The following is a 26,805-nucleotide window of genomic DNA, read 5'->3' on the forward strand; positions in this document are numbered from 1 at the left end:
CTCTACTACTACTACTACTACTACTACTACTACTACTACTACTACTACTACTACTCCTCTACTACTACTACTACTACTACTACTACTACTACTACTACTACTACTACTACTACTACTACTACTACTACTACTACTACTACTACTACTACTACTACTACTACTACTACCCATGTTAACTACTCTTACCGAGCGCTTGCGTAATTCTCGTGGTATCACACTTCATCGCGTCCACATAGCCATTGTATATATAGTATATACATATAGCAGTCAGTAGCAGGTATGCTACTCCTAGGAGACAGATAACGAACCACGGCATAATACAAACAGATTGCTCGAATACAGACTAAAGCGGCATACCACACTCTCACCACTTCGCTTTCCCCCCGGTGGTAGATCATCACTAAACACAACTCTTATGCATGGAGGTTAGTAACAGCTTTTAGATGTACACTGTACCTTCAGAATCGTCCGAGCTCAGTGGGGCAAAAAATGTTCGCTTTCCTCGACTATCATGAGAGTTTATATACGAATTGGGAGAATATATAAGTAGTGTACAGAAACTAACAAAAATTATCCAAAAATTTTCTCAGAGTCTTAATATTGTCACCAACACATGAGGTTGACCATGTCCATATTTTCGGAGCTAGCTAGCACTTCCCAGAACATAACCGGATCTTCGTCTCAGTGCAGCCATAGTAGGCGCATAACAACTTCAAGTGTGTAGTGTGGTACGGTATATGGTAATACCACATGCCGTTATAACAAATGTGGGTTTACTGTGCGAACAAATCATGCAACTGAAATCCTGGTGACAATGAACTAATACAGGCCATACGAAGTGGTAGCTATTCGACTTGATAGAAGAGGGTCAAGTAGATGACACTTTGACAACGTTCAACGCGACGTGGTGGGTATTCGGTGAAAGAGATATGTCAAGTTGCAGTAATACTACGAGCACTGTAATGGTCACGTGCAATTACTTCTATTATACTAATATTGACCATACCAGTCATGTCGTATTATGTGACATAAGTGGTATGGTCAATTTCCAGTTTTTTCAGAAAGTTTGACATGAAAAATATACGGCTCGTATATAAAGCATGTCCAACTCCAACGATGATATTACATGCGGGTGTATCAATTCCAATTTACCACACTACATTCTTGAACGATTATGAAAAACCGAGAACTAGTCTAAAAATATCAACTACCCAAATGTTACTACCATTCTTCGTTATGTATACACCGACTATCCGCCGAGCTGATGATAATAATATCAAACCCGTTGTGCTTGACAGCCATTGTGGTGTTTACAATAAGGATCTCCAAGCAGGGTCATGGTCCATACCATCCCTCGCACACTTCACCCTATTTATATGTGAACCTCTATCCTCATATAAAACAGTCACATTACCAATATACCATCATCAGTAACAACTCATCGTAGACAGTGCAGTTCTATTCCTAGACTACTACGTTATGAGAACTTTGATCATATCGATTAGAAATCCGCGCGCTTTTGTCGAGCGAATGTTGCGCGTTCTTTTGTGTCGAGCTGGCATCTTGTAGATGTAGATCCAGCTAACTGACTAGTTGTGGTTAGCTTGAAAGTAAGTAGTTTGTTTTCGCTCTTTATTATGAGTGCCCCTACTAAGGGCATGAACACGCTGACAGTCCCTCGTAAACGTCGAGGGTCTATGAACACGTTAACTGTCCCGGCCCAAGGCGGCCAGCAACAACAGAGGTTCGCAAATGCTCACACTCTGCCTCCTAAGGATAAGGTAGAAATAATAGGGGGAAATAATTGTCAATGTGATGGTTGCATTTTATTTCAGTCGGCCGTAGACGCCCAAGCGGCTGAGGGTTACTTTACTGTTAGAGGCCAGCTGACGACTAAGGGGGTTTTCTGGGACCAGTAAGGTTAGAGCTACTTATGCGCAGTTTATCATAATGTCATGTTAGGTTCAATGATAATACACAGACTGTCAATGCAGGTCGAACTCGTATGGAAAGCGGCTATGGGTAGTGGTCATAACTCGTACCTCGGATTGGTATCTTCATGCATGAGTAGATACTTGAATGCTTTGACCAGTATGTCCAAGGAAAGAGCCGGCACTGTGCTGCGTAGTCAAAGCGGATTGGATATTGTTGAACTCAAAGGTACTGCATTATAGTGATTATCTTGTTGGAGTCACCACTACGGTCAGAGCTTGAGGAAGGCGGTGGTGCCGCTGCTGCTGCAAAGCACGATACGGATGAGACTAGTCCGACCTTGTCCAGGGATCGCAGTAGCGATTGGGAGGCGAGACCAAGACGGACGGATGCTATCAAGAGCTTCCTCTTGAGGTCCTTGGGCACTCTTGGTATTATATATGGTGATATTGGTAAGGAAGGTTCATGAGGAGTATTAGGTTGTTGTTATATTGAGTGCTCGCTCAGGTACTTCACCGTTATATACATTATCGACTATTCTGGGTTGCAATACAGATGCCCCTTCTAAGTATCAATGTGTGGTTGTGGATGGAGTCACCCCAGATGTAGCTGAGGACATCAAGAGTGTCCTTAGTGTTATCGTATGGGCATTACTGTTTATTGTAAGAGGTGGGGGAAGAGTCGCTGTATGATGTCTAAGGTCGGGAAATATGCATATAACCATAAGGGAAGTTGGGGGAATTTTGGTATAGTTTCGTTGGTTTCCTCTAAGTCGTGTATGTCTTTTATAATATACTTAATTCACGTCCGACCTGAAAGGATCAAGCATACCCCGACACGACTGGCCAGTTCGACGTGTGTTTAGGTGTGTATCAAGTACGTCGGTGTGGCCTTCCGTTTCGACTATCATGGTGAGGGTGGTATATTCTCTTTGCTGCTGAAGATAGTGCACGAGAGCATTCACAAGGTTGGTACTAAAACATTGATCCTCTGCACTGTATTGGCTACTACTGGTGCTGCGATGATGTGTGGTGATGGTCTTATTACCCCAGCATTGAGTGTGCTAAGTGCAGTAGAAGGTCTAGCTACTGATAAGCTGTTCTCGCCGAGTGGGGTACAGATAGTTAAAGATTTGGTTGTCCCTGTGACCCTAATCCTACTACTACTGTTGTATTCACTACAGTTCTTGGGACCGTCGAAAGTTGGTATTGCGAATGGGCCTATTACAATGTGTTGGTTTATACTCATTGGCGGTGTTGGAATATATAACCTCACCAGTAGGTTCGAAATTGTGGTTGAACGTAGGTGAATTTTCGTTGTTGTATTTTTCAGTCTACAATCAATGGATGGTTTTGGTCGATGCTATTAACCCGTACTATGTGTATTATTTCTGGGTTAAATCGAGCTTCGCGGGCTATGGTGCATTCCAACGCTTTGGTGATGTGGTGCTGGCAGTAACTGGTGCGGAGGCGCTGTTTGCTGATATGGGCCATTTTGGAAGAGGACCTATTATGCTCTCTTGGTTCGGACTGGTAATAATAACACTACTACTACTACTACTACTACTACTACTACTACTACTACTACTACTACTACTACTACTACTACTACTAGTAGTAGTAGTGTCTATGCCTAGAGTGTCGGCACGTGCAACTCCTAGTAGTAGTAGAGTATCCTTATAAGATTGTTCTATGGTTAAGCTGCGTCTCAAGGTACTCCCTGCACTTATATTCTGCTACACTGGACAGGCAGCATACGTTCTGTCCATCGGAACCCAGGCTGCTGCTAGTAACCCATTCTGGGCTGCCACGCCTAATGCCTTATATATTGTAAGTGGGGGTATTCGAATCGTGATGTGGCGAAGGAGTGGTATTGTTTCAGGTTATGTTGATCTTTGCAACTATTACGACCATTATCGCTTCTCAAGCTATGATCACTGGTTGCTTTGGCCTTATCAATATGGCAGTCTCTCTGGACCTGTTCCCTCGTGTGAAGGTTGTAAATACTAACCCCAAGGAGAAAGCCCATATTTACATCCCTGAAGTCAACTTCCTGCTTGGCCTCGGTAAGACACTTGTCGTTGTAGACGATAACAAAATGGGTTGAATTTTGATGGCTATGTGTAAGACATCGTTATTAGTGCGATTGACTCACACATAGTGGACTTGCAATTAGATGGATGTTCGGGGTTTTACGGTATGGATATACCATATTCGCAAGTTATGTATGAATATCGCTCGACGGCGTTCGTCTGTGATATGAAGTGACTTGTCCCTATGTGTCTTCCTACAACGTGTTTAGCATGATATTCGCTTCCCGAATAGGTACCATTATATTGGTTTTGGCCTTTCGGTCAAGTGGAGCCCTTACCGGTGCTTATGGTGTTGCTGTACTATTCACGTTCAATATGAGCACTGTAATAACATAGTTCATCTCCTGTGACGACAGGTGTTTCTTCATATCAGCAACTGTATGTGCAAGTGCTGCATCGTGTGTATGGATGGAACTTCATCTTGGCATTCAGTTGCCTAATACCGTTTATGGTGGTCGATGGAACTCTGCTTGTTTCAAACCTGTAAGGAGTACTCTTAGAAAACACTGTTTGATTGTCGTATTAGGTATATGAAAATGGATGAGAACGGTTGGGTGACGATACTAATAGCTGTAGTATTGCTCGTATTCATGTTAACTTGGCGTTACGGGAGGTATGCTACTGGTAATAGCAAGTCGCCCCTCGTGTATAGTTTTCATATGGAGTTGTCCCTGTTTGCTCAGGTAAGGCATATAACGAGTTGGCCGCCCAGGAGGGAGCCTTGTCGAGTTTGTCGGGTCTGGTACTGCAGCAGCAAGCGGGAACGTTGAGGTTGAGCCCGGGTACTGGTGTATTTATGAGCCCTACTGAGGAGAAGTTAAAGGGAGAGTCTTTGCCAGCTGCGCTCTCGTTGTACAATAGGATTACTAATGGAGTTCATCAAAGAACGGTATGGTGGCCTTGCTGCTTCGCTCCGCTGAAGATTTGTAACATTTTTAGGTTTTACTAAGCGTATCGTTTAACACACTGACCCCGTTCGTGGATCAAAGCCAACGCGTGGAGGTTGAGAGTGAGGGTGGTCTTTGAAGGGTATAATGACTATCGTATTTTTTCTCAGGACTGTCGGAACATATTTGGGCGGCTCGTGTTACCTTTGGCTATGCAGAGCCGCTGTCAGAGCTCAACATGGGCGAAGTGGTGAGTATCCTTATACGTTGCATATTTCGAATTTCTCGATATGATAGTTATTGTTAAGAATAGTAGGAATAGTTTTCTATATGAAGTGTGTCGAGCTGTAGACCTTGTGGGAGCTCAAATTCGTGGAGGCATTTGATTCTAGATCCAGTCATACCTGTGATCAGGTTCGTGATACTATTCTGCCTATTATAAAGCAGAACGTGGCTAATGATGAAACCGTTCATCGTCGTAGACCACAGGCAGCATCTCAGCAATTGGATATGTTATTCTCGGAGGAAAGGAATGAAGAGGCGGAGCAGATGTTGGCTAAGGAGGCTATCGATGGAGAGCAGGGTTATGATGAAGCTGATAATCTCTGGTTTTACATTCACAGAGAAAAAACCGTACGTGGTTTATTTATTCCATACCACACTCAGCGGAATTTTTGTCAGATGTCAAAACCAGGGTCGAATATTTTACGTAGGATAGTGATATCTATGTACGCGGGAATAATCGGCATCACTCGAGACCCGGCTCAGTTCTTCGGCCTGCCTATGGACCTTGTGGTAAGCCTTGATATCAGTGGCTTGAGTTGATGATGCTATATTGTTGTTTTTGTATCAGATTCAGCTCGGTGAGGTATTGAAGATGTAGTGCTGAGTTGATATAAGCATAGGATTCTGTAATTACCTATTTATAGTGGCTGATGACGACCTTAGCAGCAGCAGCAGTAGCCTAATCTTCGTCATTACTATGTTACCAAACTTATATCATTCACAAGCTTTTGCCGGCTTCGACGACGTTCCTTTAATTATACAAGTCCTAGGCTATAGCCATTTCCTGGCTCTAGTACCATTCAGTGTTGAGCTGATCATTATGGGAGTGGTGACACGGTGGCTCTTACCAGCGTGATTACAGTATGCAGATGAAGGGGATTAACAGGGTAAAGAGGGTTGCTCGAGCTAAGGGGTGACACCAAGAATATGCTTTACCAGAAATCTAAGGCGATCAAGTATGATACTTTCAGAAAAAGTAGGGGATTTGATCGGGTTCATGATGGAGAATGGGTTCGGAGTCAGGTTTGATGAGAACGAGACGTTGCTATAGATTATGGATAACTAATTTGAAGGGTATTCTACTGCCTAGGGCCGCTCATGATGCACAGGGGGGGAGAGCTGTTACCGACCACCAAAGGTGCTATGCTCTGTCATCGCCTATCAGTACCCTAGTCAAGTCCCCATTCCTGCTACCTCATGCCTCGACACCTCAAACTGTATATGTACCTAACGGCTGCCTCACACTGTAGCAGTAGCCCATACTCGGCTAGACTAGTGTCCTCTGGCTCTGCTCCTGATGCCTCAGTAGATATAGGTATAAAATTATAGCGATGATGATACAGTACTGATCCATAATTTCCATGCTGGTATCATTTTCTATCATCTCCCAAAATCATATGCATCAGTGTCAATAACCATAATGTGATAGGCTTCCTACTCGCAAGGCACTAGGTAGTACATTGAATGAGCGTTGCAGTAGACTCTTCCCCTTACCGCTCCCTCTACTCTCGGTCGTAGCGAATACTTACTACTCGGCAGCGAGGCCCTTGTGTAGGTAGGAGCTCTAATTTCTCCATGACCAGCGTATGAATTTTCGACTTAATTCTAAAGACCTAATTTTTTCCCGATCAGGAGGGCTCAAGGTAAGAGGTCTGAAGTTCAAATTTAGGATCTAAGATGTAACTCCAGCATTAATGAGAGTAAAAACTAGGAAATTCATGCACCACTCGAACCTGAGATTGTCACGACCTAACGTAACAAATTGCCATAAATGAACCTTCTCGACAGTACCGCATTCTATGCTTCAGTGGAAAGGTGAAAAGAAAAGGCATCTCATCAACAGGCTCAGAGACGTACCAACTGTCATCATCAGCGACTACGGCAACCGGAAAAGGTTTACCTATTAGTATTAGTTTGTTAACGAGTTGTAACACTAAACCATGCACGTTAAGACCAAAGCCTTTTAACACAAGTCTAGCTAACTCTCTCGTTATTATTATCGCACTGTGAAATGAGTCTAAGGCACGTAGTAGAGGCCTAGGACCCAAACAAGCAAACAGTGCACAATAATCCCCCCCTCCCCCACTGTTAACGCAACAGGGCTCGCCAACTCCGGTCAGGTTAGCCACCTAGTAGGAAGTCGATCTTTATCGTACGACAGTCGTGGAAGTGATCTGCCTCCTCCTCCTTCTTAGAAGCTGATGGGAGCAACAGTAGCAAGTTCAGCCTTGAGCTTGGGGTCAGCAGCAACCTGTCTCTGGGCCTCAGACCTGACCTTGCGGATGGTCTTAGTGACCTTCGTGTAGTACTCGGCCTTGTGGAGGTTACGACGCTCAGTGAGACGCTCGACAAGAGACTTGCACTTCCAGCCAACCCTCTCACTCAAGTCGCCGAGGCAGCAGAACTTACGAGTAGGCTTCAGTCTTAAGGCCTGCATCACAACAATACTATAATAAGAATAGAATGATAAAACATCGTTACCTTGAGGGCGCAAGGGATGACCTGCTTGGGGGCCTTATCGTAAGGATGCGGCATACCATCGAAAACCTTCAGACGATCAAGAGCAGCCTGGCCACGGGCGGTCTTATGACGGATCATACCACGAATAGTCCTCCACAAGATCTTAGAGGGAGCCTGAAGACACCGAATTGATAGTAGAATTTAGTAGCAGTGAATAATTACTCTGAAGTGGATGGGGCCCTTCTTGGGGTTGGAGTTGGTGTGCTTACGCTTGAAGCTCTCGTACTTCAGCTTGTTACGGAACAAGGAGCCAGAGATGTTGATGCCCTCGCAGTGGACAGCAACAATCTTCTGACCGCTAAGAAGCTCTTTAGCGATCATGCCTATAGAAAAACAACAATAACATAAATCCACCGAGCTTCAAATAAAGATTCAAAACAGGTCCAATATAGTACCACAACCCCCTATTACTCGCAAGGCGGCCCAGAAGGTGCCCGCGGCAGTCGATTACGATTTCCTTGGCGAACATACCGGTATAGGTCGACTCCAGACTATACGAACAAAGGCTATGGATCGCTCGGGCGAAAGCGCTATTTACATTCATCGTTGAGGAAATGCAAGATGAAGTAAGATTGCAAGTTTATGTGATCCTTTCTCGTTGAGCCCGTCTGCGGCCTCAGGGATCCCACATATCAATTGTAAACTCTGTGGTGACACGAAAGGATGGTGATCACACTGTGTCACCAAAATTTAGTATCACATTTTAGTAGTGACCTATCATCGGGAGTTGATGAACAGAGAGTTATGACAGATCTTAAGGAGCTACTGTTGTCGTTAGAAATGAGCTCAACGCACTCGAAAGATTTCATGCATCTATAACGTTGGTCTGTGGCTCCTTTATAATAATCATTTTCACTACCTGGGTCGAGCTCACCTGGAGAATAACGAATTAGAGTTTCCTGTTTTCATAATGGACACAGCATCCTCGTATAGTAGCGACCACAGCGTTGAGGACCGTAAGGCTGCCCAGCAGCAGATGATGCAGTTGAATATGATCATAGAAAGCCAGAAGACTATGGTCAAACTCACCGGTCTATGCTTCGACAAATGCGTATCGGTAAGTGGCTATATACACCACTAGAGGCATTCATCATAATGATCATCAGACCCCAGGCAAGTCCCTATCCACTTCAGAGCAGACCTGTCTGTGGCGTTGTGCCCAGAATATGATGGAGACCAATGTGTTCATGCAGAAGAGGCTAATCCAGCAAGCTAAACATCAGTAGTAGCAGCAGTGGGAATCAGCGTAGGTCGGCCCTGCCGAGTCCACTACCTCTGTACTGCTAGCTCTATCCGTATATGTTTCTTAGTATCCACCTTTACAGGACCCTTTGCGTTCTCTTTGCATCTAGAAACCCAACAACAGCTATCTACTGGCAGGGACCAGGGGGCATTGGCATTCAGTTGGGTGGAGGGTGTGGCTAATAGATCGCATTTCGAATCCTTATAGGGATATCTATCTATGTCGTCACTTTTATAATCTATGACTAAAAACGATCCTTTACCCTTCACATATAGCTCTTTATTGTGTTCCATTCCCCCTACTACCAATGCTGTCTTCTTCTTCTTCCTCTAGTAGCGCCATCATCATAATCGACGACCCAACGTCCATCCTCGTGCCCTTGTGCATGTTCGGCTTGGTATTCCTCTTCAACATGTACCGCACTAGATGTCTAGTAAAGTCCTGCGAGTACACTTCTATGTTGCATCACAGTATATCCATTGTCGCGGCCATAGCCTGTATGGTTGCTGAATGGGGATCCCTCTCGACTAGGGCTGTCTACGGGTAAGCCCTAGTATCGTAAACAGTCTCATAGAGTCGCTCAGGTCCAACACGGAGCTCCCATTTGCCACACATTTGCAACATTTTAATATTGGGTATTTCCTATACGACATAATTCACTCCTTAGCCTGGGAGCACAATTTCATCCTTCATCATAGTGTGGCTCTCAGCGGTGAGTTCATTCAGATTTTCCATCGATAATTTCCCATATTTCAGGTTTCTTCGTATCAGAATACATGAACACCTTCGCCTTGGCTAACGCCGTGAACATCCTAGTCGCCGAGTCGGGGTCAATAATGTACAACTACTACAATGCTCATAAGTCCCTCAACCACTACGTCGTATTTGTCGTAGTATACGGCATATCACGGTTGCTATTCTCACTATGGAGCCTGTCCGTTCTCTACCAAGCTTGGTTTCCCTTCGAAGGGGCAGTGTACCCATTTTGGGCGCCATATGTCATCACTATACTACAGCTCACATTGCTAGCAGTTAATTTCACATTCCTAATGACGCATGTGCGGAAACTGAATAGAAAACTAAAGGATCACCGGGTAGTGGTATCAGACGAGTCTGATAGAGATCACGATATGAAGGAGGAAGAGCTGCTCCGTAGAAGGCCGGTCAGATCGATCGAAGCTGCTGCTGCCAATATGGGTGAGGCCTGAGTTTGGCGTCACGCGCCACGAAATTCGATCAGCAGGGGGAATGTATGATAAGTGCAGCGTCAGTCGCTGGAGTCTGTCGGTCGTACTCGGCCTTACACAACCCTTGTTGTAGGTTTTAACTACTGTCGCGTTGTTAAGACTGCAGGAGTATGTCAATTGACAGAGATGGATCCACCATCCAGCAGCAGCAGCAGCATCGGCGAGGCAGTGGCATAGGCTATCATGGTCCAGGCATCAGCATCTAGCAGACCACAGCCGGCCTGACTTCACAATGGGGCCCTACTGGGGGGGTCGACTCCCGCTTGCCTTGTCGCCCGAAGAGGCGACTCTAGTCGGGACTGATGAAACCGAACCGTGTAGTTTTTGTGCAGGGGAGGTCAGCGTTCAAGCCGAGGTAAATGTATCCAGTATCCGCGCGGCCCGATTGACCTTTGCAGCGATAAGCTGTGTCGGCACTAGGGGCGGGACTGCAACCCGATACGGCCAACGGTCAGCATTAGAGACCTCCCGTTGAAGTGACAGTGTCACACCAGCCCTATCGAATTGGTGCAGCCCGGATGTGGTCTTAGGGGCGTATCACGATTGTCCGGTCGAAGTGAGGTGTAGTTTTGTTGTGTCCACAGGGGTAGAGTGAACCCTCCTAGTTGACCATCGAGGTCGACATATGGGAGACTAGGTTACGGCGGGCTGCGGCTCATACAGTCAACTTAACCCTTATTCTGTCTGAGCCTCCTTGCGAGCGAGAGTTACTCCGCTGTGGGGTAGTGATTGCAATGGAAGGGAGGGCAAGGATATAGGGGTAGCGATTTCTGTCTCTGTGTCTCCAGTGCAATGGGGACACGCACTCGTGTCGGGTGTCTTGCATTTTGGAGTGAACAGAAGCCTTGCTCAATCCCTAGCCGATCTAGAAGGCCTGGGTTCCAATCTCACGAAGGTCATGTCAACAGACAAAGATGTTATGTTTAATGTTGAGTCGAAATAAAAAGCAGTATCTACTATATATGATCTCTCCTGGCGGAAGACACAAAAGTAACAGCCGCGAGATTCGAACTCGCGCCCTTTCGGACCAGCGCCTGAAGCTGGCGCCTTAGACCGCTCGGCCAGACTGTCGTTAAAATTTTAGGGTTTATTTCTGGCCGAGACATATCCTCTATTAGTTTTATAGTTGTCAGATGCGCATTTCCTCGGCTTCTGGCAGCGTACCCATGTGTACGATTCAGAATTGCAATATCTGCTGTTTATCGGAGCGGTTATATCAAATTCATCTCCTCTCCGATCCAAAGAGCCTCAGGAGAGATCGCAACTCCAGCTACCACTCTGTACTGTTTTCCGACCTCAGGCGCCGGGCGGGGCTTTATTGATGCGGGATAGGTTTTCCGCCATCCGTGAGACTTGTATACCGCCGGTATACATAGCTCGGGACGGAGAGTCACATGGGAGGAGCCACAAGGGGCTCCCGATGAGTACATTCGCGCAAACAACAACAATAACACTAGTACAACACAAAAACCGAAAGATTCAAACAACTATTAAATATGGTAATCCCTCACAAGCATCCTCCAGGCATGGCAATGGCCTCACCCAAACTTAGATCTTCACTATGGAACTGATCATGACGCTACATATAGGGCACCTATGAAACCACGTCGGGATGGTCAGCAATCACGTCGGAAGTCTTGTATAGCACAGTCCACAGCAACAACGGTATCCACATTGATGTTAATTCCAGGGACCCCCAGATGACAACACGGTCCGCTGACAGCACAGAAACTCAGGATTGAGGGTCAGAAACTCTGGTAAGGACGAAAACGGCATCATCAAGTGGCAGGATCGGATCGGTGATGGGACCAGTGCAGAGGTAGGGACACCGAGTGAAGGCTGCTAGGGTAAAGAATCCCGTAGGTGCCAAATACTCATTCCTGAGACCATCTCCCATTCATCGATATAGCGGTAGGCTTACCACAAGCACCGCGCTGCTTCCTCAAAGGATGCATTACACGACAGGACCTGATGTATGCCACTCCAAGGCTGCCATTGGCATCAGCAGAAACAACAGTGTCGGGATTTATGTTCACTCTCCTCAGCTGATTTTATCAGAGCGGAGCTTCCTCACTACTTGAAAGAGTAATTGTACGACTTCAAGTAACGATATACAGAAGAGGATTTCCCAGAATTCTCATATTATCACTAACAAATGTATTTTCCCACACTGTTCGTGATTGACCAAACCATAGTCTGTACGTAATACGAAATAAAGCAGCCTTGCACTCCACGAAGAGACCGACTGATACCAAGTCCTTACAAGTGGTTGTTGCTCGTCTTGACTGCTGCTCGACAAGGCATCCAGTTGAGCGAGCGGGACAGGGACTGCTACCACTACCGTACCTCCTGGGGCCACCTGGTAGTATTTCAACAGAGTCATCAGCTGACTGCCCTCACCAGTTCTGATATGCGATTTAACAATCGCTCCGGAGACTTGCACCTGATGCATTATGACCACTACATGGATGGTGACACCACTGAAGAGTCACCGGTCCAACACGTTGAGGCAGAAGACAGCATCGAACTTCTTCAAAGTCGGGGAAACCTCAGGCAATATAGGATCAGCAGTCCGTACTGCCCGGATGCCCTTTTGACTCAGACGTCGGCACATCCTAGAAAGAACGGCTGAGGAGGCGAAGCTATCAAAGAGGATCGAGCTGCAGGACTGTACTCAACCTCGAATTCTCTATACTATTACTAGATTACTGTTTGATCAATCTATGTTAGACCACATTTTCATTATGGACAGGAGATAGAGATAAAACCATTTACTAGATAATTGCTATTGGTTCTAGGGTACGTTATTTTGCTATGAACCCGTATGGGGTATATATTTGATATAATCTGCAGTGTGGGAAAATATGCAACAACATGTGTTGCTGACAAAACTGAAATTCTGAGGAAACTTCAGGAAATTCTCATTGGTTTCTGTACACTTCTACCCGAATTAGTATAGAATTACCGAGGAAACTCCTGGACTCAGCTGAAGAAAGCGAACATATACTCCAACACTGATAATCTGTATATATGTTTATACAAAGTTAACTACTTACGATCATCTAACATTCTCAGTTGTGACATACCTACATTTTAGAGACTTCTGTTGCCGTTACATTATTCGCCTTGAACAAATTCATAAACCCGACAGTGAGGTCACCACATCCCGCGCCGATGTCCAGGCAGGAAACATCGCTAGTTGAGTTCTCGAGTTTCAGCTTGCTATGTGATAGTAGTTTCCTCCATTGCTCTGTGGGAGGCAACTTCACAACTACACTACGTAAATCCAACCTACTTTCGCTGACCATGAACAGCTTCGGGCGTTGGAGAACAGCCTGGACCTGAGCCCGAGCAAGACAGATAGATGCACATGGTGCCCACATGACGTAGTACATCGTAATGGTAAATACATGGGCATATAGTGAGTGTAGCAAGCCACGAGAAACACCGGTAAAGACTCGATACCGTCGAGCTGGATAATACGAGGAAAGATTAATAATATCGCCGCATAGTGACACTAGCACAGTGTAGTGTCACCACTAACGAGAGCATCCTATTCAATTCCAGTCCCAAGACAAAATTGACAGTTCGTGTTGGTGTGGTATGCAAATGTGGAAAATGCGCGGCGTTATTCGCATTGATCCGAGACTTAACGAAATTAATTGCCCCTTTTCTGGCACGCACTGTGAAGGCGACGATAGCATAGATGTGCCTTGAGACCAGCATTATGATACTCTCGATCACAACCTAGCCACTATAGCTGCCCTTACCTCACCTCTCAGGATCTCGAACATGCCTGGTAATAAATGCGCACACTTCATCATCATCAACAACACTGAGAGGTACCTGCTACGCAGCATCAGCTGAGCCAACAACCTCCGAGTGTCAATCTCACCCATTTATCAGCGAGGTCCTCACCTAGCACCTCCGTATCTACTGCATATCGCAACCGCAGCCTCATTGTGCTATAGTCCAGACCGTTGTAAGCCGATGGTAGTCCGGACGAATTCACCCAAAACGGCGGCCGCGCTTCTTCTATAATCAGTTCACCTGTAACCACCGACTATAACAATACCCAATACGCCTATTCCCCTCCTACGAGTTGCGAGCGATACCATATTCCTCAAATACTCAGCCCTTGACGCCATCATAAAATCCAACCACTAAACGGCAACTCGCCTCGAATAACCAACACAAGTCGTCTAGTACATAATAACACCCTTCTGGTAAGGTTAATAATTTTACATGCTGCGCACGTCAGGAACTATGCTGGTACAACTTTATGGAGATTCCCACTAGATCGAGGCGCAGGTTTGGTGTGCCCACATATTCCCAAGACTCTCAACAAGCGGATGATTGGAGCCACATCATCCTGCTTCTTCAGCCTCGACATATGCGACGCTATTGGCAACTTTAGAGATGCTCTCTCACGCACTTTCGAGGGATGAGCGCCCAATGCAGTAGACGTATCTGAGCAATTTGATAAAGGAGTGGTAGAGAACGCCCAAGAATCACCTTCCACTTCCTCACCAGCCCTATTGGGCGGATAATCCACCACCAACCGGACCTGCGCTATACCATGAAAATAACGGTATAGTATGAAATGCCACAGGTATTCCCCTATGATACAGCGTGGGAAAATGCAGTGAGCTATCTTTGCCAGAATTTGGAAGGTTTTCCTTCAAGAGTGTTGTATTCTTACTACCGGTTCGTTATGACCATAATTCGGCTCAACTATAGTGGTATTCTTCAACGTCTTCTTGAGGAACTCATCTCCTCGGTATAGGAGTCTCCGATGCTCTCGAGACTTTTTCATTTTATGGCACTACCAAAAATACAACCCTATGGCCATCCCAACAACAAGCCTTACCGCAGTTTCCCCCTTGGTTGCATGATGTGCCAAGCGCTCGCCTAGGTCCCGTGCTTTGTCCTTCCTGGGGTAGAGGAGGAGGAAAGACTACTCCTCAGTATAGTTTCTATTACTTGCTGCCTTTGCCCACAGTCCGCCTTGAGCCCGCCCTCGGAGCAATAGCTGCCTCCTGTAAATTCCCATATGATACCCTATTCACAAGAGGGGCCCTAAAGGGTAATGGAATCCACTCATGCACACAGACTCCAGTACCCCTTACCCTCCCACAACAGTTGGCCTCTTCACATTAGCCTGGCGGAGTCGCTGAAAGGACGGTATCCAGGAAGGAAGAGAACCCACATCATCATATACTTACCACATCCTCTCGCTGAACATGTCCTGGTATCCATCCCGGAGTGTTGATGAACTGTGGGCCCTTGGCAACTGATTTCCTCTGTTGGAAGAAATCCAAGCTCATCTGAGTATCTTGCCGCGAGCCTCGTCTCGGCAGCGGCGGTGGCGGCGGCCGAATTGAGGTTCTGCTTTCACGGGCCGCTGATTTCTGCATTTGTCTTAGTTCATCAACCTCAAAGAAATGTCCTGATAATGTCCTGACTCCCCCTTTGGGCAACCCCAGCAGTAAGTAGGAACTTATACTACTTGCTCAAGTAACGCCAAGCCCAGCACAAAAAGTCAATAGCATTTCCAAAAACCGTTGAGGAATAGCAAGTGTACAAGATATAGCAAGATTCTAAAAATAGGAGACTTGATGCTAAGCAGCGTCTAGGTGAAGAACCTGAGGCAATCTGTACGGTAGGCCGATTCGTATTTCAGTAGTTGAGTGCGGAAAGCCTCTCAGTGAGTTGCTTATGATATGTGCCTAATTGAGCTGTAGGTGGCAATCCACCTCGTCACCAGTTGTATATAGTTGATCTTGATATCATATTTTACAAATTTTGTTGTTGCCGCTTTCAGCACACTATCAATGTGTATACGGGTACTAAACTCGCATTAAACACAACAGCAGTTAGCATGAAGAAAAGCAATCGTATCTTTAGAAATGCTAGAGAATATTCACGTAATAGACTTATGCAATCGTTCTTGAGGCAAATGCTCACCATCTTCCACCGAACGTCCGTTGTAACACACTCTGTTTCTCGAACTCACGAGGACCGAAGCCGCCAACAGGTGGCTTCGGGCATTGGAACTTCTCCTCACCCGTTGAGTCACGATTGATATTCAAAGAGAGGATCTTATTGATAAGCTCTCCCAAGGAGAGTGTAGCGCCACCCCATGGTATGAACCTGAAGCATTCTAGTATCGCCAAGTATCAATAACCTATAGCTCAACAGAGGAGCCCATATTGCTAACTACTGTTGGTGAATTCTTCCGAGCAAGCCACTGGCAAAATGAATACAGTTCGATTGTATACCAACTCGAAGTCGTTACTCTCATTGACTTACGCATTATCCATGAGAAATGGCTGCAACTCCTTCATCAGGGCTTCTTGCAAGCTCGTTGTCACATCGCTAAGGCTTATTGATATCAGACCTGCAAATCGATAAGATTCAACAACCGCACGAAATAGACAACTCCAACACCGCACCCAGGAACTGCTCCTGAATGGTGATTTGTTGCACGGTGATGTTCTCGACTGTGATCTGCCGTACAAACGGGTACTCCTCACTGCAAACCGATTGTAGAACAACCTACGAAGAACCCTGCTATCCCGACAGTCCTACACCACATCTACCTGGAAGTGTTTGTCTTTGCCACAACAGGCATCCGTATTGTCCCAAAGCTTATCGCATCGCCCTGTAAACCACGTATCAGGGGTCACACACTGGCCAACGAATAGTGACAATGGTAACTCGTCAATTACGCCTGCGACAAACCCTACAACACAGAAATCGGCTAAGTCACTATACCTTCAATGCTCAACGCTAGCCTGTTCTCCTTAGGCACCGAGAGGTATATGTTCTCCAATTTAGTCGTCCTCAATCCCGTCACCCATCGGGCGTTCACTTCATATACCCTTTCACGGACGTAGTAAAGAGAGCTGTTCCCAACACACGGCTTAGGCGCTATATGCAGAGGATCGACCGTACCTAACAGGAACTGTGGCAGCAAGCGAGCATAAAAAGGTCCAACCCTACATGCACCAAGTGAGCTCGGCAACGCATCCTGCAATGCACCGTTGATCAACGGGAGGTTCCCTCGTAATGATAGGTTCTACCATACCAAGAGATAATAGCGGGAATCGACTGCAAGTCTTACAATAACATCTAGGTCGACCGGGGGCATACTTGTATGCATGCTCCACACTATGAAGAAGATACCCCAGCTCACAGCCTTAATGACCAACACCTGATGATGGTAACACTAGGAGGAACCTTCCCTCAGCTTTGAACATACCGTGCCAGTCATCCTCTGCAAGAGCCGCTTCCACAAGGGTGGTACGGCCTTGTCCGCAGTAGAGTCGTTATCGCTATCATTATTCTCACTCTCATCGGTGGCTACCAAGCGGTAATGCTTCCCTTTATCGTCACGACCAGCTCGCCTCTCTCCATCCAAGGCATCCTTCTGGTGACCTACAATCAACAGGAGATAAAAACCCATACGAAATCTCATGTCAAAGATCACCTCGAAAGTCATCCAGATTGTCACCAAAACTTCTCCTTCGACGCCTCGGGCTGTTCACTATGGCCTCCATATCAACGTACTGCTCCACCTTGCGCTTGGCTGCGTCTAGCACAGCAGGAACCTTCTCCCCAGTGCCGGCCACTGACCGTGCTGACTCTGCCAGAGATCGACCGCCACCCAGCGATGAGAGCAACGAGCAATTCCGCTGATGTAGTTGTTGCTCCTCAGTAGCAACAAGGGAACTCTTACTCCGAGGCAGAACCATCCTACAGACAACTTCTGTTATGCATCCCGATCAGATCGTCGACTCACAGTGATTTGCTCCGTCTCATAAGGGACTCAGAAGCAGCAGCACCAGGGGCTACTAAACACGCATTCTGAAGAGCTCCCACCAAGGCGTGGCCATCCTCGATGTCACCCTCATCTCTCGAACGTCTCGACACATTTGGCCTAAACTAAGAGTGAGAAGAATGAGAGCGGGGCTACCTACGATATGGGTGGTGATGACATGGCTGAGGCCACAGCAGCTGAGCTGGCCTGCTTCTGTGCACGACTAGCATTCCGTCTAAGTTCACGGCGAAGGATACGGAAGGTCTGCCACTCTGTTGGGTCCCTCCGCGACATTGAGGTTATATCAGTGCCTATCCAAAACCATGCAAGGCTGGCCATTTACAGTGCCGCCTACCCATATCAGAGCGACTCCCCAAGTCCCCTAGGGCGGCGACAGTAGCCGACCTGGGCACCAAGCTAGACTGCTGTTGCTGTTGCTGTGTATCCAGCAATGGCTCGGTCAGCGTAGCACTGCTTGAAGGCTTCGGCATGGAGGGCTCAACAACAACTCCTCCGTGATCTCCTTGTTGAGACTTCAGCCTTTCCGCAAGAGAGTAACCCTCTATTGTTGGCAGCGACAGAGCCCTCTGGTATCCTAAACAGGCAGCAGCCACTTCAAGAGCGGTAGTTTACGAATGAGTGCTTACGACCATCGATCGCCATACTGCCGCTCCTCTCCACTGCATTAGGCCGGTCAGCGACGGCATCGTCTGGGTGAGCAGGTCGCCATCGAGTAAACGATGAATAAGACCTAGGCGTAGCGGCGCTCTGGTCCCCAATCATATACTCTGGATCCCTTAAGGATTCCTCTTGCTCCTGACCAGCAGACGTGTACCCTCTCAATAAGCCATCATCGAACCTACATGCTCGAGTATGATCATCTCAGTAGCCATCTCCACGACATTCCGTGCCATAGCGTCCATCAACAGCTCATGCGTTTGCGTAGCCAGATCCATCGAGGCCAGCCCTGAGAGTAAACAGTATACCATCATTAGAGTTGCCACTCAGCTCACCAGCCATGAGTAGGAAGTAGAAGCCCGATAGCAGCCCAGGAGGAGCATCAGCTCGCAAGGCATCAAATGCATTGAGGGAGATCAACGTGGTGAACATAGCAACAGAGAAAACGTCCATCATAGCCCAGTCGCTAATGTAACTGTAAGCGACGATTCAACAATATATCAATAATGACGAGCACTGGTACTCGATGAGATAGAGCAGCCAACGATAAAGATCAGCACAGGTGTGAGACGTCTTGTGACAAGGGAGGACGTGGAGTGTGCCTATGGACGCACAGTAAGGGGGAGTGTGAGCGATCAAGAAGACTCACCAGCGATGAATATTCCGCCGACTTGAACACACGGCACGATAAGTGCAAAAACAGCGAAAACAACCGCGGGAATAAAGTAGTTGATACCCTCGTGCTGCTTAACAAGCCCATCAATCATGCCAACTAAAAGAAGGTGTGCCGGTTGCATAAACTCTCCTAGCCGTGCTTACAAAGACCCAACGTGCTCTGTGATACAATCAAGCTCTCTTTGAATGCCACTTTAACAGTAAGGACCTGTCACACCACCTCATCTAAAGACAACGCTTTCCCTCAACACCTTACACTATGGTAGAGACTCCAGTACAGACCGATGTAGAAGGTTATGCAGGCTCCATAGAGGAAAAAGGTGTCCAAGGAGAATTCAAAGCCTCGACAACAGCCTCCACAGGTGAATATCGATCGACCTAACACATACCGCCTCCACTGCTTCCAATCGGTTGCCCAGTAGTCGTACACAGAGACAACTTGTTGGTTTGAGCCAAGTTGAACGTACTGGCCACACTGGTGACCTCAGAGAGAGCGCCACCTCCTCTACGTTGTTCAGCAGTACGGCTGGGCCACACCACAAGAGTACCGTCATTAACAGTCGCCACCCGTGGTGATTCCGGACCTGATCATAGCATGTCGACTGAGGCAGCTAGGACACAGCTCACTGTGTTCATCGGGAGGAGCCGAGGAGTGGAAGGCAAGCGGCTCTGAAGCTGCTGCACCAAAAGAAGGCGTCCGGCCTGAGGGACCGACGAAAGTCCAATCGAGCTCAGATTCCCGGTGTGGGAGAGTATGCACATGACCAACCACATGTGTCGATGGTTTTTGTGAAAATTCTGAGGAAAATTAATGAAATTCTTATTGTTTTCTGGACACTTCTACCCGAATTTGTATGTAAACTAGTGAGAAAACCTCCGGGCTCAGGTAAGGAAAGCGAACATTTATTTCAGCACTGACCACTCCTCCCCCTACTTATCCGAGCCTTGCGGTCTCCTTCCGGAGCCTCTACTTCCTCTACACTGGAACACGCTCGATCACCCTCACAACGACGACGATTCGACTGTGGTGTGGTAAGCGGCGTTTTGTCGAGCTCGGGCAAAGGATCTCCACAAGCCTGACGTGAATTTCCCTCCAATCCTCCTCATCGACGCCACATCCCCCCTCCTACTCCACTCTGATCAGCCTGCCGTCGACCGTCTGCTAGGGCTTCACCAAAAGGAACCGAGGCATGCACCTGAGCTCACGCGGGAATCAGCCGAGCATTGCTCACAGCAAAAGTAATGGCTAGCACTACAGTGATAAACACTAGAAGGATCAAAAAGCCTTGATCACGCGTTCACAGCGTAGGGAATTCTGCACATGGTCAAACACGTGTGTTGGTGATGATGAAAATTTTCGAGAAAATTTTGGGAAATGAGTATTGGTTTTTGTACACTTCTACTCGAAGTCGTGCGGAAATACTCATCAAGTGGCTCTGAAAACTCTGACCTCAGCCGGAGAAACCAAACATATATTCCAACACTGCTCATTCCAGCGAGACGACACCCACTTCAGTATTCCGAGGGTAGTAGTGAACTAAGCTGGAGTGATCAGCCTGATCAGGCGAACGACCCGTGATGTTCTTGAAGGCAATCTCCGTCTGCCTGTCCCGCATCCATCGGGCGAGCTGCTGAGCATACAACGCTTGCGGCCGGTCGGGCAGCATTGACCACAACACTTGAGTAGCTGAAGGAAAACAGGAGGATGGGAAGATATGCAAATGTGTTAGTGACAATTTTATGAATTCTGAATTTTCCATTTTAACATTCATATTCAGCGAAAGAACTCCTGAGCTCAGCCGAGCATTGATTCCAATACTACAAGTTTTGGGAAATTTTCGTAGGCATTTCTACTCGAATTTGTATGTAAACTTCTAGTACCTAGCTGAACCGAGTTGAAAAAAAAAGAACAAACATGTACTCCCCCAGCACTTTGATAAAATGGTGACACCAGTACGACATACATACCCTCTCCACCTACCGCCAATGCTCAGTAGACAAAATGCCAGATAGTAGTAGAACCCAGTCTGCAACGTAGTGCGCATCACATCCTAAAAAAGGTCTTATCATAATAAAGAAGATTCACCACACAGTGCTACCTGATTGAGGAAGGCTACCATAATAACTGTGACGAATATATCCAGCATTTGGTATTTTGCTATAATCCTGAAAAACAACAGCACAGGAGAATACCGAGGCGCGTTTCTCCCAGGGGCTCACCGCAGTACAAACATGAGCTGGTGAGCTTTCTCTGGGAAGGTATGACGAATGATGAATATCACCAACATCATCAACAGCTTTACTATTGGGACTACCACCGAACATAGGAGTACGAGGACGCCTGAGGACCCTCCTCATAATAGTGAAATCATCATGATAACCCCACCTGGGAGATAGAAGCCTTCCTCGAAGAAATTCTCCAAACTCTCCAACGTGGACTTGGTGATATCAATTGACCCCTGAGGAAAATACGGGCGTCTTTTTGAATTCTCATCAATTCGGCGAAATATGCATACGATCAACTCCATGTATACAAATTTCGGAATTCTGTCTCTGGTTTCACTAGACTTCTACCCTACTTCATATATATAACCTCCTATAACTATCCGGGTAACTCCTGAACTCAGCTGAGGAAAGGGAACATATATTCCAACACTGATACTCATAGAGTCGACTCGAGTATCGTCAGAAAGTCGTACATCCATTTTGAGTGTAAAATGGCTGAGTAAATTTTCTTCCCAAAATCGGACCCATGTAGTAATTGAGCGATATACAACACTAACAATAACATGCAAAGTTGATGCCTGTATACCGAGCTGAGCTGGCGACATCATTTCACCCGACCAAATTGCGCACACTGCGAGTATTCTCATCAGTGTTGTAATACATGTTTGCTTTCCTTAGCTGAGCTCAGGACTTTCCTCACAAATGTAAACAGCTCACACATAAATTCCGGTAGTAGAAGTGTACAAAAACCAACAAGAAGTGCCCAAAATTTCCACGGCATTCTTATATTGTCGGCAACACATGTAGTTGACCATGTGCATATTTTGTCATACTGTGTCGAGAGTGATCAGCTCTGTTACCCTCAGTGGAGCGTTTCAAAATCCCCCTAGTCTCACCAGAGCAAGCTCTGGTCATGTACAGGGCGACCAACAGCAGTCTAAGTGGTCCCTATTACTACCTGTCCCATAAAGTCTCCTTTTATAGTTACAATAGGCAAGCTTATACCCTGGAAAAAGCATGCATACGCAGTAACCACTAATAGCAGCAATACGTTAAACCTACAACAACCAGTCACCATCATCATGACCTCCATAACATGCCGCAACTACCGCGCAAAGTAGAAGATATGCAAAGCACATCGCCATAGTAGTCTCAATATACTCTTGATCATTCGAATCACCACAGCACCAGTACGCTCTTCCTCATCTTGCTGCCCGCGGGCCGTCGTCGTCGTCGTCGTCCGTAACCGATGACTTGGGCCATCCTCACCAACAACGGGTGACATATGAGCTTAGAATTACACCTCTACCACATAGTGGTCACTTCTCGAGCTCAGGTTTACCCCCATAAATGACCAACTACAGCAAACTCGAGACCAACTCCTTCAAGGACAACATTCATCATCAACATGTGGACATTTCAGTGTATGAGTCATTTAAATTTAAGTCTAAGGTTCATATTCGAGTAACTCGACAGTCGTCTTTGCCAACTTACTCACCTGATGCAAAGAACATAGCAATCGATACCCCCACACAGTGTGGGTATATATGCACATGTGATGAAGATACTTTTGAGTAATTCAGCACTTCTACCCTAGTTCGTATATTAACTCCCATAGTAAGTTCAGCTGCGTAAAGCCAACATAGACTTCAAAACTGTGCGAACTTGGGAACGCACCACGTCGCGAGCCTACCATGTGGTCCTGATCGTCCTCAGCGACTACACTGCGGAGAGCATCGGTAGCCCCATGGGACAGGAACCACTCTCTCGCACTGAAATCACCACAGTACTATATGGACAACTAACACGTCTTATGATACCACTACCTCGGTAACTCTTGTAAATGCGCCACCACCTGTATGACATGCCTTAGTACACTCCTCGAGGGCACGCCCGTCCTCAACTGCTCCAGAGCGTGCTCTAGCATATCAGTGCCAGACTCCCATACCTAGCCACTTTCGATGAGCTAGAATACCATCGTGCCAAGCGTATACCGCTTGGCATTCGCCCCCCTACTACTTCGTATTTCACACGTCGCACGACCGTCAAACTAGCCGCCAGAGCCCACGCCACCTCCACGACCTTCCATGAGGAGTCTGGGCTCATTAATAAAGGCACGACCTTTTCAGTCTGAGACGGTAGGACCACCGACTCCGAGACATACCAAACGCCCAAGTGGCATTACAAAAGTCATCCCTGTCGTCATCGCTTCCTTAGCGTCAACCCCGACCAGGCTCACCTCGACCAGGAACTGCAGTGTCGTAACCAAAGTGGAATTAGTTGGCGATGGCGAGATCAACAAATATAGGCCGGGAAACTGAAGATGACAGACGCAGGGATCGAACTCGGGTCTTAATCGAGGGCTTACACTGGCCGCAATCCTCCCCGCCTCACTCGGACCAAGAGCTATCATGTTAGCTAGGACTTCGAAGATCACCGAGCGAACTGACAAGAAGACTAATCCATCGCTATTCCTCGAGGTAATAGAAACCCCATGTTCGTTGAATCAACTGTGGATCAATTCAGAATCGATTTTAGCATCGTGTTATACGTATAATGAGCGATTCTGGAAACGATTCTGAGTTTCGCAATCGAACGATTTCTTGACACGATTTCAATCGTGTCTTGAACGACCCTAAAGAACTTATTCACGTCACATCCACACGTACTAGTTTCAAAGCAGTTCAGCACAAGACGAATTTCTAAACTGATGATTCATATCAATTTTCTTCCTAAATAAGTATTACTATCACTGCGTTCCTCCTCCGGACCTAGTGAGCTCCTAAATCTGATCCGGTCATACAGTAGAGTGAGGTAACTGATACGAAACGTATCCTACTGCATCTGGCTCTACTACTACTTCCTACCCAATCTCGAACAACCGAGCCGCCCCCTGGGCGAATCGTGATATCTCCAGCAATGTCAATACCGTGGTGAGCCGAGTATTCCTATGAGGGAGAAAACTGATGTGTTATAGAAAGCTCAGCATCAACGAAGCGAATCGTGACTATAAGGCTTATGATCGTTAGACATGCCCGAGGGACTATCAGCCCACCAGCAACGGGAACTTAGTAATATCTCCTCTCCAATGAGAGTCTGTAACGCACTGCTACTATTCAGTATTCCAACCCGGCCAACAGTCGACCGGGAAATCCTATAAATGACCTGAGCCGGACCGTCCATATGACGAGCCTAACTGCCTCATACGTGCCTACCTTCATCGCGAGTAGCCTCATGTGGGTGTCCACATCGCCTTCACTGCTGAGCCTGGCCTTTTCCAGGTCCTGCAGGAAGCCCACGAGCATTTCTAATATACCACATTCGATCTGCAATAGAAATAATTTCTATAGCAAGCAACTGCATTTCTTAGAGTTACTACAGCTTCCTGAACAGCCGTGGTTTTCGAAAGCTTCTCATCTAAATGCACCAGAAGATTAAGTCGCGTGGTCCGAGGAGCAGTGTTAGGATGTTCATATTGGTATCTACCTCGACACTCATTTCCGAGTGATAAAATATGACTTACTTTAGTCGAGGTAGTTCCCAATTGCCAAACGCCACCTGGACATGCTCAGCTGGTTGAGCCTTCGGGTGATCCTATGGGAGTACTTTCCCCTTATCGAACAAGTATATCACCTCACCTCAACGGCGAAGTCTGCAATGTGCCTGTCATTTGACGATCCGATTCTATTAGGAACATGTCGACGGCCTAGGAGGTTATTAGAGGGCCCTCCGAAAACCAACATGAGACAGAGAGTAACTGTAAGAGGCTGGTTTGTCTACTGAGGTTCCTAAGACAAGTAGTCTGAAGAAATCATACAGGTCTACCCCTACTCAAACTGTTACATAGACCTATGCTGTGTTACAAGGTAAACAGTTGATGAACTGTTACATAGACCTATGCTGTGTTACAAGGTAAACAGTTGATGAACTGTTACATAGACCTATGCTGTGTTACAAGGTAAACAGTTGATGAACTGTTACATAGACCGATGCTGTGTTACAAGGTAAACAGTTGATGAGCTGTTACATAGACCTATGCTGTGTTACAAGGTAAACAGTTGATGAACTGTTACATAGACCTATGCCGTGTTACAAGGTAAACAGTTGATGAACTGTTACATAGACCTATGCCGTGTTACAAGGTAAACAGTTGATGAACTGTTACATAGACCTATGCCGTGTTACAAAGTGAACAGTTGATGAACTGTTACATAGACCTATGCCGTGTTACAAAGTGAACAGTTGATGAACTGTTACATAGACCTATGCCGTGTTACAAGGTTTAGAAAAACTTGGCCAAAGAATGAAGTCGTTCCTGTTTCCATCCTGATATTTTCCATTTGATACAATACAGCGTCTACTAAGTATAGTTTAGTACAGATCTGGTTGACACCGATTCGGCGTAATCCGGGCGAGACCTGTTTTAGCCCGTAAAAGCGTAAAAGGCCGCTGTAAAAGTTGGTATAATTCGCGCTCGCCCAACACCAATCGATCGTGTCTCTCCCAAGAGACAAATAATCCTCATTCTACTTCGCACTAACGATGCGGTATCACTGCGTGCTTCACGTGCTAGCTGTGGTGCTACTACACGCTGACTTCAGCTTGGGGTCTTATAGCAGCCACTCGTTCCGACAGCATGGAAAAGAGCGTTCGACTAATAAGGGTTCTCTGCGTACGTCGTCATCCACCGACACCCGTCCAAGTAGTTCCAGTTCGAGTCCCTCTGGGAGATTGAGGTCTGGTGGATCGCGTTCTTCTGGGAGTACATCATCAAACGTATGGTCGACCAGCAGTGGTGAGCTCTCTCCTACGAGCACCAACATTCCAAGGAGTCGTACCTATAAGGCTGAGGGATGCCCTTTCCTATATGGAACGATTATTGACCATCCCCACAGCGATACTACTGGGTACCTTGATATCTCATGGAAAGTCATCCGCCCTAACTATTACGGTGGGAGAAATATTCAACAAGACGTGACCCTAAAGAATGTGAAGTACTCCGATGCGAAAGTGTCAGTGTTAAGTGGTCCTTCAACTAAATTTCTCGATGTTCATTTGACAGATGAGCAACACAAGCGAGTGTTGTCGTATGGTCTTTTCAGTGGGACTTCGAGGGAGCAAACATCTTTTCTAGGCGTCTCGCGGAGCCCTCTGTCAAGTCACATATAATCTATAACCCTACATCCTTCGGGGAACGC

At 46.6% G+C, this 26,805-nt stretch overlaps 7 protein-coding genes and 1 non-coding gene across 8 annotated transcripts in view; 2 read left to right on the forward strand and 6 right to left on the reverse strand.

Annotated features, from left to right (window-relative positions):
• Positions 1-666, reverse strand: part of Pmar_PMAR028557 (conserved hypothetical protein) — a gene marked incomplete at both ends in the record, with an annotated part of 1,838 nt that extends 1,172 nt beyond the window's left edge. The window contains one exon of the mRNA XM_002788437.2: positions 608-666. Coding sequence (XP_002788483.1) covers positions 608-666 — 59 coding nt within the window. The remainder of the gene's footprint in view (positions 1-607) is intronic.
• A 971-nt stretch (positions 667-1,637) lies between these two features.
• Pmar_PMAR028558 (Low affinity potassium transport system protein kup, putative) lies at positions 1,638-5,950 on the forward strand (the record flags this gene model as incomplete). Its single annotated transcript, XM_002788438.1, has 19 exons — positions 1,638-1,781; positions 1,836-1,915; positions 1,963-2,022; positions 2,072-2,160; positions 2,208-2,384; positions 2,440-2,594; positions 2,798-3,209; positions 3,265-3,464; positions 3,645-3,761; positions 3,814-3,997; positions 4,257-4,348; positions 4,398-4,507; positions 4,551-4,648; positions 4,708-4,913; positions 4,964-5,033; positions 5,082-5,161; positions 5,326-5,544; positions 5,593-5,706; positions 5,765-5,950. 19 exons carry the CDS (start codon positions 1,638-1,640, stop codon positions 5,792-5,794), a joined length of 2,637 nt encoding a protein of 878 aa, XP_002788484.1. The 3' UTR covers positions 5,795-5,950.
• A 1,356-nt stretch (positions 5,951-7,306) lies between these two features.
• Positions 7,307-8,206, reverse strand: Pmar_PMAR028559 (60S ribosomal protein L13A, putative). Its single transcript, XM_002788439.1, has 4 exons — positions 8,128-8,206; positions 7,879-8,039; positions 7,678-7,830; positions 7,307-7,627 (listed from the first exon to the last, which is right to left on the reverse strand). Exons 1-4 carry the CDS (start codon positions 8,183-8,185, stop codon positions 7,388-7,390), a joined length of 612 nt encoding a protein of 203 aa, XP_002788485.1. The 5' UTR covers positions 8,186-8,206; the 3' UTR covers positions 7,307-7,387.
• A 420-nt stretch (positions 8,207-8,626) lies between these two features.
• Pmar_PMAR028560 (conserved hypothetical protein) lies at positions 8,627-8,942 on the forward strand (the record flags this gene model as incomplete). The annotated part of the gene is made up of 2 exons (XM_002788440.1): positions 8,627-8,773; positions 8,823-8,942. The coding sequence occupies 2 exons, from the start codon at positions 8,627-8,629 to the stop codon at positions 8,940-8,942; spliced, it is 267 nt and encodes an 88-aa protein (XP_002788486.1).
• A 2,255-nt stretch (positions 8,943-11,197) lies between these two features.
• On the reverse strand, positions 11,198-11,277 carry Pmar_PMAR028561. Its single transcript has one exon. It is a non-coding gene; the product is annotated as a tRNA-Leu (tRNA).
• A 1,417-nt stretch (positions 11,278-12,694) lies between these two features.
• Positions 12,695-13,601, reverse strand: Pmar_PMAR028562 (conserved hypothetical protein; the record flags this gene model as incomplete). Its single annotated transcript, XM_002788441.1, has 3 exons — positions 12,695-12,821; positions 13,297-13,456; positions 13,502-13,601. 3 exons carry the CDS (start codon positions 13,599-13,601, stop codon positions 12,695-12,697), a joined length of 387 nt encoding a protein of 128 aa, XP_002788487.1.
• A 1,018-nt stretch (positions 13,602-14,619) lies between these two features.
• Pmar_PMAR028563 (hypothetical protein) lies at positions 14,620-15,533 on the reverse strand (the record flags this gene model as incomplete). The annotated part of the gene is made up of 6 exons (XM_002788442.1): positions 14,620-14,676; positions 14,912-15,031; positions 15,077-15,140; positions 15,190-15,285; positions 15,336-15,379; positions 15,432-15,533. 6 exons carry the CDS (start codon positions 15,531-15,533, stop codon positions 14,620-14,622), a joined length of 483 nt encoding a protein of 160 aa, XP_002788488.1.
• Positions 15,534-16,169: 636 nt separating this feature from the next.
• On the reverse strand, positions 16,170-25,350 carry Pmar_PMAR028564 (hypothetical protein; the record flags this gene model as incomplete). The annotated part of the gene is made up of 35 exons (XM_002788443.1): positions 16,170-16,359; positions 16,519-16,606; positions 16,662-16,764; positions 16,809-16,939; positions 16,984-17,163; positions 17,212-17,287; positions 17,333-17,422; positions 17,471-17,646; positions 17,699-17,964; positions 18,011-18,148; positions 18,189-18,339; positions 18,676-18,844; positions 18,892-18,995; positions 19,042-19,181; positions 19,230-19,308; positions 19,356-19,478; positions 19,526-19,589; positions 19,638-19,759; positions 19,810-19,965; positions 20,009-20,083; positions 20,316-20,457; positions 20,893-21,068; positions 21,363-21,432; positions 21,481-21,547; positions 21,602-21,722; positions 21,768-21,840; positions 22,566-22,613; positions 23,301-23,379; positions 23,434-23,555; positions 23,627-23,737; positions 23,793-23,858; positions 24,823-24,933; positions 24,984-25,089; positions 25,131-25,201; positions 25,246-25,350. 35 exons carry the CDS (start codon positions 25,348-25,350, stop codon positions 16,170-16,172), a joined length of 4,089 nt encoding a protein of 1,362 aa, XP_002788489.1.
• Positions 25,351-26,805: the final 1,455 nt, after the last annotated feature.

The sequence above is a fragment of the Perkinsus marinus genome (assembly GCF_000006405.1).
Source record: "Perkinsus marinus ATCC 50983 genomic scaffold scf_1104296928042, whole genome shotgun sequence".
Taxonomy (NCBI): Eukaryota; Perkinsozoa; order Perkinsida; family Perkinsidae; genus Perkinsus; species Perkinsus marinus.

Bases quoted from the DNA above. Each gene is read 5' to 3' on its own strand.
- Pmar_PMAR028559 (XM_002788439.1), bottom strand. From the start codon at position 8,185: ATGTTCGCCAAGGAAATCGTAATCGACTGCCGCGGGCACCTTCTGGGC. The intron at 8,040-8,127 runs GTAATAGGGGGT...GTTTTTCTATAG, and splicing joins CCTTCTGGGCCGCCTTGCGA to GCATGATCGCTAAAGAGCTT. The intron at 7,628-7,677 runs GTAACGATGTTT...GTTGTGATGCAG, and splicing joins TCATCCCTTGCGCCCTCAAG to GCCTTAAGACTGAAGCCTAC.